At 48.2% G+C, this 13,547-nt stretch overlaps 2 protein-coding genes across 5 annotated transcripts in view; one reads left to right on the top strand and one right to left on the bottom strand.

The window, feature by feature from the left end:
* The window catches only part of LOC112043410 (uncharacterized), a 38,752-nt gene extending 34,331 nt beyond the window's left edge, over positions 1-4,421 (top strand). Inside the window, exon 4 of the mRNA XM_024078811.2 lies at positions 230-4,421. Within this exon, the coding sequence (XP_023934579.1) occupies positions 230-438 (209 nt within the window). The 3' untranslated portion in view covers positions 439-4,421. The remainder of the gene's footprint in view (positions 1-229) is intronic.
* The window catches only part of LOC112043397 (myosin-A), a 29,009-nt gene continuing 19,873 nt past the window's right edge, over positions 4,412-13,547 (bottom strand). For all 4 annotated transcript variants that reach the window (XM_052885768.1, XM_052885767.1, XM_052885769.1 and 1 more), the window contains 2 exons: positions 8,270-9,561; positions 4,412-7,403 (listed from right to left, as the gene is read on the bottom strand). In XM_052885768.1, coding sequence (XP_052741728.1) covers positions 5,892-7,403; positions 8,270-9,561 — 2,804 coding nt within the window. In that variant the 3' untranslated portion in view covers positions 4,412-5,891. The remainder of the gene's footprint in view (positions 7,404-8,269; positions 9,562-13,547) is intronic.

The raw sequence follows: 13,547 nt of genomic DNA, 5'->3' as shown, positions 1-13,547 counted from the left end.
AGCCGAGACATTCTCAGTAGCGACACGCAGGCCGGGAGGCGGTGGTCGCTTCCCGGTCTGTCGAGCGATACACTTACATTCCGTTGGACCACAGTTCTAATCTCCTATTCTGAGAGAACTAAGTTTTGTGGTGGATTTAAAATTAGACTGATAATGACTGCGCCGACCGAAAATCATCAGGACGTTACACTCGTATGATGTAACACATGATAACGTTTCCACTTGGCAGCGGAGCAGAAGCGCTGCGTGCGCGAGGTGTCGGCCAGCGGCGTGTTCGCGTCGCTGGGCGCGCCCGGCGCCGACGCGGCGGCCGCGGACGCGCACACGCAGGCGGCGGGCGCGGACGCGGACGCAGACGCGGACGCCGCCTCGCCGCGCACGCCGGTGGAGCGGCGGCCGCGCTCGCACGCCTGCAGCACGCCCATCGCGCGCGACTAGCGCCCGGCGCCGCGCGCGCGCGCCTCGCTCGCCGCGCTGTGCTGCGTGCTGCGCCGCGGCGAGCTGTGACGCGTGGCCGCGCCTTGTACGCCGTCAGTGTCTTCGCCTCTCAACTCCAGCGAAGAACTAACTAAAGAACTTTCTGACTGAAAAGCAAAGTATTTCTCCGAAAGAACACTGCGAGCCGAACGCTAATCCGATAGATGCCAGTGCCTACCGAAATAAGCCTATACACTACTCTGTAACCTTTTTACAAACGGACGAAAACGAGTGTCTCTGTGATGGATTATATAGTCCACATAAAAAATATTTTAAGTACTTTTTCTACCCATCGGGATATCTTTGGAAGTGAGGGTCGTCAATAGATACCTAAGTATTTTTATTAAAAGAAAATTCGAAAAGCTCACCGACTCGGAGCAACACCGAGGGTGATGAAACGTTCTCTTGCCGCGAGGAAGGGGCAGACAGTTTCCAGGCTGACCCACGCCCCCTACCCCGCCCGCCCTACGCGGCAGAGCTCCCGGTCTGTGCGGACGAGGACGCACTTCCTCCTGCCGCCCGCCCATCGCGTTGACGTTAAAACAGTAAAAAAACCACGATCGTATTTTCTGAGCCTTCCGCCCCAGCGCCATCACTGTGCTGACACTATCATCGTCCATTTGTATTTTAAAAAGCTATTTTTGTTTCGATATCGAGTCGATATTACATGTAATGTTCGAGACGTGCACTTCACAGTAATAAAATGCTGACTGTCGACTGGGAGTGACGCCCCAGATATTAATAGCACGACGCTCCGACGCGGCCGACACTCGCCGCCTGAAGTGTGCTCTCGTGTGCGCTCTCTTCAAGCGAACATTCTTTCAATTGTTGACTTCTCTGGGCAATTTGTTATATTAAATGAGCAAAACGAAAAGCACACGAAAGTGGCGCTAAAGTTCACTTCGACTGAACTTGACAGTGCGAGTTTCAAATTCGTCATTATTTTGTTCTCTATTTCATCTACATATTGTATAGTTTCGTATAAGATTGACAGATAGAGACGAATTGTCGACTCGCACTGTGGAGCTGTCACAAGTTCGACAGAGAACAGCGCACGTGCGAGCGAGGCGCGCCATATGTGGACGCGCTGTCGTCACAAACATTGTAAATATTTTATTCAATAAACCGAGCGACGAGCAGGTTTTAGTCTTTATTATAACTATATTTCTGTTTATTCATATCGCTCGCCCTCGGCCTGTACCGGGAGAGTTCCTGTCGGCGAACAATAATTATTATTATTCGATGTCTCTGTACCATGCTGTTCTGCTATTTGTAATTTTCAATTGAATTGGAGTTATTACAATATTACTGTGTTATGAAATAATGATGTAAATGAAATAAGTGTATGAATTATAAATGTATTATGATGAAGTGTTCGAGACCGCTCACTGCCTTACTCGTGTTCGAGTTGTTCTCTTTACCATGTTATAGTCTCTGTGACGTTTGTTGTGCGTGCTGTTGTAGCTAAGTACGGTTGTATTTCTTATACTCATCGAATCGTCTTTCGAAATTGTACAATGAACATACTATGAATTTGTTAAAAATCGAAGTGTCAACGAAACGGAGACTGAATCTCGCCCCGCCGCCAACCGGCGACTGCTGTCGCCGACCTGTCGCCCGCCCGTCGCCGACCCGTCGCCCGCCGCAGCGAGCGCGACTCTCGCTTGACGTGCGCGCCGCGCAAGCAGTTCGCGCTTTGTCCGGTGTTTCGGTGTAGACGTTTTCGTTCGGTTGTACACAAAACTGATGCGATCATGCACCAAAAGTTTTTAAAATTGTTGTTTACATATTTTTAACAGAATGTATGTTGGTTTTAGTTTCAATGTTTTGTGCGACCGAATTGACGCTAATATTGTTAAGATGAAGTGGTTCCGTGCGTTTACAGGGCAAGCCATTTTATACTATTTCTCTTATTGTTGTTCGGCTACTGTTTGAGCGCCCGCCCACAGCTTCTAGTGCTAGTTTGTTTTGGAAGACTTTGGGTGTAGTGATGAGGTGACAGACGAGTGTCGAACGGTGACAACTGACAGCTCCAACGACGCGGCGGTGTAAAACTTTCGGAACATTCTTTAAAGAAACAAAAAAGTTTGTTCCCACATTGCGCGGTCGGCCATTGTCTCACCACTACATCCAGAGTTAAACTGAATAGATTAAGTAACTGTAATGTCATCATCGCAACTGATACTATGTCAAATGTCATCTCTGAACAACACGACCACAACGATTATATTTTAATTTATGTGTTCAGACTGCGTTGGTTGTTATTTTGAAGAGACCTTTTCCCCGTCACCGACCATCAGTCCCTGCGGGCGGCGACACGGCGATTGCCATTTCGAAAGGTCCACGTGACCTTCCGCTCCCGTGCTGTGTACGCGAACTTTGACACTTCCTCGACCATAAATATACCGTTTAATGACATTCTGTTTTATCTCTCAGTCTTTACGTCACGCACAAACCTTTGAACGGATTCATGATAATAGCGCGATCAAAGCACGTTCAGTAAAAGATCGGGTCGTCGGCTATCGTAAGGCTCTGCGTCGTCTTCCTATCTCGCCGAAGATAACTTAGCCCGGCCGGAGTGAGGAGACAACTTAATATAAACCTCGGTGAATGAAATGGAAGTTCTAAATGTAGCTTTTTGTGTGAGGTACGGACCCGCAGTCCGCGCAGTCGGTGTGCGCCTGCTCATTGTTGGACCTTCGTCAGTTGGTCGCGTGAAGTGCGCTCTGCGTCGGCCCGAGTGTTTGGCGGCACTCGGAATGTAGAACCCGTGTCTGGACTTTAGAATTAATATCTGAGACTTGTGGGCGATGTCGTTTGGTGGAACGTTATATATTAAAAATAAAATTGTATTAAAAATTAAAAAAATATTCAAAAATTGACATTCTGTCGTTCCAATCAATAGACGTTGCCCCACGAACGTGTTATTGCTACTTCGTGTACTGTTGAAATACATTGTTACAGTATGATATGCAATGTTTATACAATACTTGCCTGTAATGTTTGAGCTTTAAGCTATATTTTAAATAATAATTAATTAATATTACTTATACTAACCGTGCAATCGTACCTGTGTGGTGTATCTGTGGCCAAATTTTCCTTAGATGTGCGCCAGCGGACCGACGTCCGACGCGAGACTACGAGTAGTCGTGTACAAACGTAGAACATTTCGATGATGCTCCGAGTGACTGGACTCAGACACCAGTGCCACTGTTCTGTAACCAAGCTTTTTCTCTCTCTCGCTCTGTCTAACATAATATTAAAGATAGAGAGAATTAGAAACGAATCATGATGAACCTCGAGAGACAGGATTTCTACTCCTTCTCTGCGGTTCATCATCACAGAACAGCGCTACACTGTATCTGTAACGCGTTACGCCCGCGCGTTCTCGAGCGCGAAGGGCTCATCTACATCTGTCTCACAATCGTAACACCATAGCTTTAATATTTTAAGTTCGTAAGTCGCAGGCGTAACGAGTGGTGTGAATGTGTTAGCTACGCTAGGGAGTGCAGCGAGTGACAGTGCGAGTGCTCTGTTGTCGCAGCCGTCGGTGCGTTGTTGTTCGCTGTAGATGTAGCGTTGTACGATGTTGTAAACTCAATACTATTGCATTTTTAATATAAATCTTTTATTGTACTGTTGTGCTGTGTTAAGAGAGAACTAGCGTACCGTTGTAGAAATGTAGATATATAATTATTATTACACTTTTAATCTTCGGATCAATTTTCTATTTAATGTTTGTAACCGTTTTCTCGAATGAATTTTTGTGTCATATGTGACGTGTACCTTTGTAAAATTTGTATTCGTACGGCGCGAGGTCCGCGCGTCGTGCGCCCCCGCCGCAGGGGAGGGGTGCGCCCCCCGCCTCAGGGAAGGGCGCAGGCTTCACATTCCAAAATTATTTTGTGTATCGATAATAATTAAATAAAAGATATTTTGAAAAATATGTTTTTATTTCCGTACATCTAAATGTTACAAACATAGAGTCAAGGTACCAGAGTCGGGCTGCTCGCGGACTGCGCCGGCGCACACTGCGCGGCCAGTGGTCACTCGTCGAGCGATAGTCTACAATGTCTTAGAGTGAGTCTCTCAGTCCCAACACCGAGTTTGGAGTCGGCGAACAGCCCGTCGCGCCTGCACTTGGAAATCGACATATTTCAATACGATTCATCTCGGTAGTCGCTATCACAAAAATAATACAAAATACAAATATGTTTTAAATATAAGTAATAATATTAAACATGAATATTCACATCGAGCAGAAGGTAGCAAGTTATCAGCAGTGATGGGCAAGATTTTTAAGTATAGTGTGCCCCAAACTTGAAGTGCATTCTGATCGTGTACAAAAGTATATCCAAGCGGGATATAAGAGTTCGGCGTGTTGCAACTTCAGAGCGGACTACAAGTTTAGCGCACACTATACCTACTTGGACACAAAGAAGTGACGAAACGCTCGGCCGATATCCGGCAAACCAGGTTCTCAGTTCTCTTTTTTTAAATTAAATTAAAAATAATACAATAAATGCGATAAAACTGTAGTGGCGTAACTACTGCACGCTGACAGGGCCAACGATTTTATACTATTAGATATATTACGTGCTTACAAAATCACCGCAAAATGTAATCCGAATTTAGCTACTCCATTGAGCGCAAATCACATGCACAATTTTGTATTTTTTTTTTAATTGTGGACAACATTCGAGGTATTATTTGTTTAAATAACTTTCGTTTGTTTGCACTCTGCGACTAAATTAAATAAAGACAATCTCAGTCACCATTGTCCGCCTCAATCTCGACGCGCTAGTGACATAACTAATAGTATAAAATCTTTGGGCAAGGTGGCGTGAGGACGAATGGCCCGACGCGGCCCCGGCCCGAGAGGCGAGAGCTTGTAAGTACATATTTTAACATTTTAAAAAATGTCAATGTGGCCGTTTTTCGTGGATAACCAATCCTATGTATTCGTCGTAGGTACAGTTACGCCACTGAATTCAGCACTCGTGCAGTTTGCACTCGCAGCGCTGCAGCGGCGGCGACTGGGCCGGTGCGAGCTCATCTTACATGATATGTTTACAAATCAAGAACTCTGTCGTGGATTTTCGAAAAAAAAAGGTATCGAATATTGCATTAACTTTAACTGCGAGTTTCCACCCCGACCCGTCTTGTGATCACAGTATCGCGACGCTCGGTACTTACATTTTATATAAACAAAATAAAACAAAGTAAATAATAGATGATTCCGCGCGCGGTGCCGGCCCTTCGCTGACACATGTCGGGCTCTGGCACCGGACGACTCACATGTCACGAGTGCCACCTTGCGCCTCCACTGACGACACGGTGACACTGCTCCGGGCGGGGCTCGCTATAAATACTTAGCAGCTATATGTACAAGTCCAGCAGCGCGCGCGCAGTGGTCAGGCGGGCGCGGGCGGCGGCGGCGGCGCGGGGCGCGGCGCGCGCGGCGGCGCCAGCACCGCGTGCGGCACGGGCGCCGTGCGGCCGCTCACCTGCACGGTGACGTGCCCGCGCCGCGCCGCGCCCAGCGCCAGCACCGTGTCGCCCACGCGCAGCTGCAGCGCGCCGTCGGCCCAGTCGGCCGCCACGCAGCGCTGCTGCGGGTAGCCCAGCTTCACGCCATCTGCCACGGTGTAGGCGCGCGACGGCGGCAGCGGCGGCGGCCGCTCCAGGTCCAGGCCGAACAGCGAGCACGTGCGCTTGACGAGCTGCGGGTCGCAGGCGGGCGGCGCGGGCGCGGGCGGCGCGGGCCGGCGCCGCGCGCGCCACGCCGCCTGGATGCGCCGCGCCGCCGCCTCGCGCCGCGCGCGCCTCACGCGCTCCAGCGCCTGGCGCATGCCCTCGCTGAGGAACACGTGGCGCGTGCCCAGCGCCCAGCGCACGGCGGCGGGCGAGGCGGGCGGCGCGGCGGCGGCGGCCACGGAGCGCAGCACGCGCGCGCACGCCGCGCCCGAGTCGCGCTCGGCGCCGCGGGCCAGCGCGCGGTAGCGGGCGGCGAAGGCGCGGAAGCGCATGCGGTGCGGGAAGCCGCCCGCCATGAGCTGCACGGTCTCCAGCAGCTGCAGCGCGCGCACCTGGCGCGCCACGCACGCGCGGTCGAACAGCAGCGGCGCCTCGCTGGCGTTGGCGCGCAGGCAGCGCACGAAGTGCGGGCGCGCGTGCACCAGCGTGCGCAGCAGGTTGTCGAGGCGCGTGTGGAAGTCCTGCGTGAGCGTGGAGGCGCGCGGCGCGCCGGCGGCGGGCGAGGCGCGGAAGTGCGCGCCGGCCGGCCCGCCCGCCGCCGCCAGCGCCTTCAGCTCGGCGCCGAACAGGTGCGTGGCGAAGCCGAAGTCGCAGGCGCGCGCGTCGAAGGCGGCCAGCAGCTCGTCGGGCACGGCGTCGCGGTTGGCGTCCAGGAAGTCGGCGGCGTCGTACGTGACCTCGCCGGCGTAGTGGCGCACGGCGAAGCGGCGCGCGTGCGGCGGGCGCGCGTCGGCCAGGCGCGGGTGCGCGCGGTGCGCCGCCCGCACGCGCGCCACGTACCGCTCGGGCGAGCCGCGCGCCGCGCACTCGGCGTCCAGCGCCGCCAGCAGCCCGCCGCGCAGCGAGGCCAGCAGGTCGATGCACGGCACGTTGTCCACGTACTCCACGGCCAGCGCCGCCACGCCCTCCTCGCGGCACGACTCGAGCGCCGACTTGAACACGTGCGTGTTGTAGAAGTGCTGCATGGTCTCGGCGCACAGGTTGGCGCACAGGTGCTCCAGGCGGCTGGGCGCGGCGTCCTCGAAGCCGAACATGTCGAGGATGCCCACGAAGCCGTCGGTGGCGTGGCGCACGGCGTCGTTGAGCGCCGCCATGGAGCGCGCGCCCGCCCGCCCGCGCGCGCCGCTGCCGGCCGTGGACGCGCGCCGCGACATGGCGTCCTGGTGCACCTGCGCAGACCACCCCTCTCAAAAATGTTATACATTTTAAAAAAGGTGATTGAAACTTAAAACTTGGCTACTTTTCTCCAAAACTACTTAACCTAAAATTTTGAAAATAAATTCAGAATATTTCAGTAATTTTAGGTATTTTAAACCACAATCTGGGCAAAAATTTAGCTGAATTTTTGTATACACCTTTATTACGGTGTTATTATGAAGATGAAAAATCGACGTTTATATATTTCGCGACCTATTTTTATTATTATTATTGCTCGGAGGACAACAGAGGTTTAAACAATTGTTCCTCATAAAATTGTCTAAAAAATGTTTCTTGCAGTTTTCCTGTAACTTAATTTTAGCATTATTTTGCAGTTAATTTTAAAGAAAGCGACTAGAATGCATTCACATACGGTAGGTAGGCTCGTTGTAAGTCTTTTGAATATGGCCATGACATCCCATGTTGAAAAATACTCTTCTCACTCACTCAATCTCACAGGTTTGCTATTTAATCCGAAAACCGCTAATTTTACAGAAAAACAGGGATGATGGTTTGAATATATTGATGTTTATGATACATTCGGGTAAATTATATATTTTTCCCCAGATAAAACCTAAAACGGCTGGACTAGAAGTTCTACTTGAAAATTTCCGGAAAAACAGTGAAACTTTGAAATTTTTAAATAGTTTTATTTATACATAATAAGGTCACTTTTTGGGGGCAAGATGGAATATTTAATTGTAAACTGCATCGTGTGTTACATCAAACGAATGACAGAGCTTGTTTCATAACAAACTCCTTCATTTGATGTTTCACACCATGATATTATACCTACTTATACATATTAACTGAGTTTCAAATCAGTATTGCGACTTACGGACTCGTTGGAGTCGGAGGACAGCGTGCCCAGCGTGGAGCCGAGGCGCTTGAGCGAGTTGGCGCGCCGCACGATGGTGGCCACGGTGCGGCAGTACAGCGCCTTGGCCAGCGCATCGCGCGCGCCGCCCGCCGCCGCCGCGCACGCCGCCGCGCGCACGCCCGCCGCCCGCGCGCGCGCGCCGCCCGCCGCGCCCAGCCCGCGCAGCAGCGCCGCCGCGCCCACGCCCAGCAGCGCGCCCGCCGCCGCCAGCTCCGCCTCGCCCGCCGGCTCGGCCGCGCCGTCCGCGCCGTCGGCGAAGCGCACGTTGCCCAGCAGCAGCACGGCGGCCAGCACGCGCAGTACGTCGAGGAAGGGGATGCCCAGCACGCCCAGGCAGCCCTTCCACGCCTGGAAGCGCGCCGCGTCCTCGGGCTCGGCGCGGCGCGGCGCGCCCGCGGCCAGGTAGCGCAGGTCGGCCGCGGCGTACCCCTCCAGCTGCAGCTGCGCGCGCTCGTCGGGCGCCAGGCCGGCCAGCAGCTGGTAGAACACGTGGTAGTTGCGCTCGCCCGCCGGCGGCCGCACCACGCGCGTGTGCTCCAGGAAGTAGCAGTGGATCTTGGTGCGGTACAGCGCGCCGTCCGTCACCTGCAGCTCGATGAAGTGGCCGATGCGGCTGGAGTGCGCGTTGGCGCGCGTGGCCGCCGTGCCCAGCGCGCGCAGCACGGTGAAGGCGGCCGCCAGGTGCTTGAAGGCGTCCGTCTCCGCGCCGCCGCCCGCCGCGTCGAACAGGCGCCGCAGCAGCGCCATGGACGCGTGCGTCTTACCCGAGCCCGACACGCCCGACAGCACGATGGCCTGCGGCACGCCCGTGTCGGCCTGGTGGCGCACGGCGTCGCGCACCAGCCGCGCCAGCTCGGGCCGCTGCGCGCGCGCCGCGCCCGGCGTCAGCGCGTTGCCGGTGTCCGTGAAAGGGTTGAGCGCCACCAGCACGGGCCCCACGGACGTGTAGAAGTCGTTGTTGAGGAAGCGCGCCTGCAGCGCGCGCACCACGGCGTCCTCAGTGAGCGGCCCGCGCAGGTGGATGAGGTCGTCGACGTCGCCGGCGGGCGCGCGCGGCGGCGGCGGCGCAGGCGGCGGCGCGGGCGCGGGCGGCGGCGCGGGCAGCGGCGCGCGCGGCGGCACGGCGGGCCCGGCGGGCGCGGGCCCCGGCGCGCCGCCCACGTGCAGGTGGTTGCGGAGGGTGACCAGCTCCGAGCTGAGGCTCAGCAGGCGCCGCTGCAGGTGCACGGCTTCGTTCGACGACGAGGCGTCTGCGGAACGACAACAGAACGATAGACGACTCGCAATCATCAACATCATATCAAAAAAAAAGGTCTTCAAAATGTCCTGTAAAATATGTATTAAACTGAAGTGTACCATCATTTGCATCGCATCTAGGAATTGCAGGAAACAAGAATCAAGTTTACATTTCAGAACATTTGTCTCCTAATAATAAACGTCTCCATGCAACGACTAGAATTGTAGCGCAGAACAAGAATTACAAATACGTATGGGTTCGTGGTGGACGTATATTTGTGCGTCGTAATGATGAGTCCCCGGCAATTCTGATAAAAAATCTAGATGCTCTTCAATCCTTACAAGACTAACTTTTTCTAATTCTTTCGTTATTTTTATCTTTATCACGCGATTTAAGTTTAATATTATTTACAGTGTATCTCAAAATATTTTATCAAAATGTAAGAGGTCTTAGAACGAAAACTGACGAGCTATATCAATCCATCTTAAAATCAAATTATGATGTAATTATTTTTACAGAAACATGGCTAAATGAAACGGTTTTTGATCATGAATTTATGGATGATAGATATATAATTTTTCGACGTGACCGCTCATCAACATCGTCATATCCGTGTAAAAGAGAGGGTGGAGGAGTTTTAATAGCAATACAAAAGAAATATCGAGCTCTTCGTATGTTTGAGTTTGAATCAACATGTGAAGAATTATGGGCCTCAATCGAGATTGGTAATAATTTACTAATACACGTTTGCGCTGTTTATATCCCTCCCCCAGTTGATTTTAAATATTTTGAAATATTTCTAAAAAATTTAACAAATGTATACCAAAACAAAATATCCAATTCACGTTTCCTATTATTAGGAGATTTTAATTTGCCACAATTAACCTGGGTTTCAAATTCCGACAATCATTCACTCACACCTCAGTCGTCCAATCATGTAACAGTTAACCAGTTCCTAGATACACTTTTCTTTTGTAATTTGCTCCAATATAACCACATTTTAAACGATAGCGATCGAATGCTTGATTTAATAATATCAAATGATCCATCCGTCTCAGTATCTAAATCTGTTTTTCCGCTGCTCCCCATTGATTCTCATCACCCTGCCTTAGAGATTGATTTTAAAATCAGCAAGGATAGGTTACTTAAAAGTAACTTTGCCACTTCTCTTAATTTCAACTTGTGTGATTTTGAGGCAATTAATAACAATCTTGCAGAGATAGACTGGAAAGTCATACTCGACACAATTGAGTCTACAGATGCTGCTATAGACGTGTTCTATGATAGACTGATGCCAATTATCCATAGACATACACCTATGTCTAGAAGGAAGCCAAATAACTATCCTGTGTGGTTTTCGCGTAGCCTAATTAAATGTTTGAAGGAGAAAGCTAAGTATCATTATAGATATAAAAAATATAAAAACGTAAGAGATAAACTTTCATTTGAAACCATTAGACATCGGAGTGATCTGCTGATGTCCGAATGTTACAGGAAGTTTAAGAATTCTGCTGCAAATTATTTACGTAATAATCCTAAGTACTTTTGGAGATTCTGCAATCATCAAAGGACCAATAGTACTCCAATTCCAAATGAAATGTTTCTTGGTAGTAAATCTGCAAAGGGTGGCCATGAAATATGTCAACTTTTCTCTGAATATTTTCAATCTGTTTACGAGGATCGTCCCTCGACAACACGAAGCTCATCTTCATATGATTCTGATATCAGCGTCAGTGAATCGGTATCAACGTTCTTTGTAACGGTGAATATAGACGAGGTTTATAACTACTTACTCAATATTAATATTAACAAGGGTAGTGGTCCAGATCTAGTTCCTCCAATATTACTTTAAAAATGTGCTAAGCACTTAGCTTATCCTCTTACATTTATATTTAATTTATCTCTAAAATCTGGTTTATTCCCCACTAAGTGGAAAATGGCTCACGTCACTCCAATATACAAAGTCGGTGTGGTGAATAATGTTAGCAATTATAGGCCTATTTCCATCTTATCGTCATGTGCCAAGGTTTTTGAAGCCCTCATACAAAAAAAACTACTGTTTCTTTTGAAAAAGTATATCAACAGTAATCAGCATGGTTTTCTGCCGCGTAGATCCACGGCTACCAACCTCATTGGATATGTAATGGATATAGCCGAAGCTTTAGATAATAAGGTTGAAGTGCATGCGATATATACAGATTTCAAAAAAGCATTTGACCTAGTGAACCACGATTTGTTGTTGTTGAAGCTTAGTCAGATGGGAATTCATGGCTCCTTATTGAGATGGTGTGAATCATATTTGAGAAACCGATCACAATTGGTAAATCTTTTTGGTTATAGGTCTGACATTAAATTAATTCCTTCAGGAGTCCCTCAGGGATCTCATTTGGGCCCACTTTTCTTCTTGATTTTTATTAATGATCTGAGTAGCAAGTTCACATCAAATTTTCGTTTTTACCATACCATACCTATCTATTACCATATTTTATTCTTTAGTGCGTAGTATCCTCGAATATTGCAGCCCGGTATGGTGCCCTACTTACACAGTTCACTGTGACAGATTGGAGCGTGTTCAGAAGCGTTTTATTTACCATCTGGCTTTCAGCGACAACAAATGTCGTGAGTTAAACTCGTATGACTCACGTCTACAATTTTATAAGGTTATGCCATTAAGGAATAGACGCAAAATGCTAGATATGGTTTTCTTTTATAAAATCATTAATGGCTACATGGATTCACCGGATATATTGGAACGTCTAATGTTTTGTGTACCACGTCCAGGAAGCCGTTTACAGAATCGAAAGCCCTTCCATTTACCCTTCTGTCGAACCAGAGCCGGTCAGCATGCGCCTGTTTATCGAATATGTTCACTCTTAAATGCTCACAGTAGTAATGCTGATTTTATTTGTAGTTCTCTGACCTCTTTTATAAAACTCATCAAGTTTGCTTAGTGATTAAGGATTAACGATTAGTTTAGTGATTTTTGCATTTATATTGTTGTCTCGTGTAGTGTTATCGTTTAAGTGCTGTTCATGATAGTTTATTATAAGAATGCTGTGGTCACACCAAGAAGGTGCAATCGTATTTACTACGTTTTATGTATGTTATTTAATAGTGTAACATGATTGTAACCAGTTTTGTGATCCAAATAAAAAAAAAAAAAAAAAAAAATTTGGTTTTATCATTTAAATCTGTTTGTACCCTTATCGAGGTTTGTAACTTGGTACTATAAAACATACTTTAGCGTAATTTTCATTTAGATTTTAAAAACAAGTCACCAACAAATGAGTACAATAAGGGAAGTAGGCAGACAATGTGATACATGTTGAAGAAAGAGTTTGATAGTGCAGACAAGTTTATTTTCTAATTTTGAAAATTCAGCATTTTTAGCAGCAACTTTGTTATAAGAGTAGACCCAAGTTGTGTACCAATTGACAAAACTCGGTAGGTAAGTGTATAAGTTTTTAAAATTATTCAGTTTAATAAATTTTTTACAGGATTTTTTTTAATCGGGTCATCTTAGTAAAAGACTGTAATTATGACGTTTTATTACACATTTCGAGTAAAACACACTTTCTGAAAATTAATTTGCATCTTTGCCTGTTTTCCATACATTTTGATACGTTTGTCATTTCTGCACAGATAGCGATAGTGTGTACATTTTTTAGGCAAATGCACCAATAATAATTAGTATTACTAATAAAGTAAACAAACGTTTTAAATTACATTACAGCACATGTGCATTTTCTTTACATTACGGCACATGTGCGTAAAGAGATACATTATAATATTGAAATCGGTGAAATAAGACAAAACTTCTTCTAGAAAACAAATAAAACATTATTTATAGATATACAGTATCATTGTCCACTGGTAATGTAATTTATACGATTTGACAAAAATCAGATCTTCTAAATTTCATTTACAGCAGCTACACCATGGAAAAAACTGATTCAAGATGGAGAATTTTGAAAAATCTGAAAAAAAAATAAAACTTGG

The sequence above is a fragment of the Bicyclus anynana genome, chromosome 15, assembly GCF_947172395.1.
Source record: "Bicyclus anynana chromosome 15, ilBicAnyn1.1, whole genome shotgun sequence".
NCBI lineage: Eukaryota > Metazoa > Arthropoda > Insecta > Lepidoptera > Nymphalidae > Bicyclus > Bicyclus anynana.
Note: the sequence above shows the minus strand (reverse complement) of the source record. Positions and strands in the feature narration are given on the sequence as shown.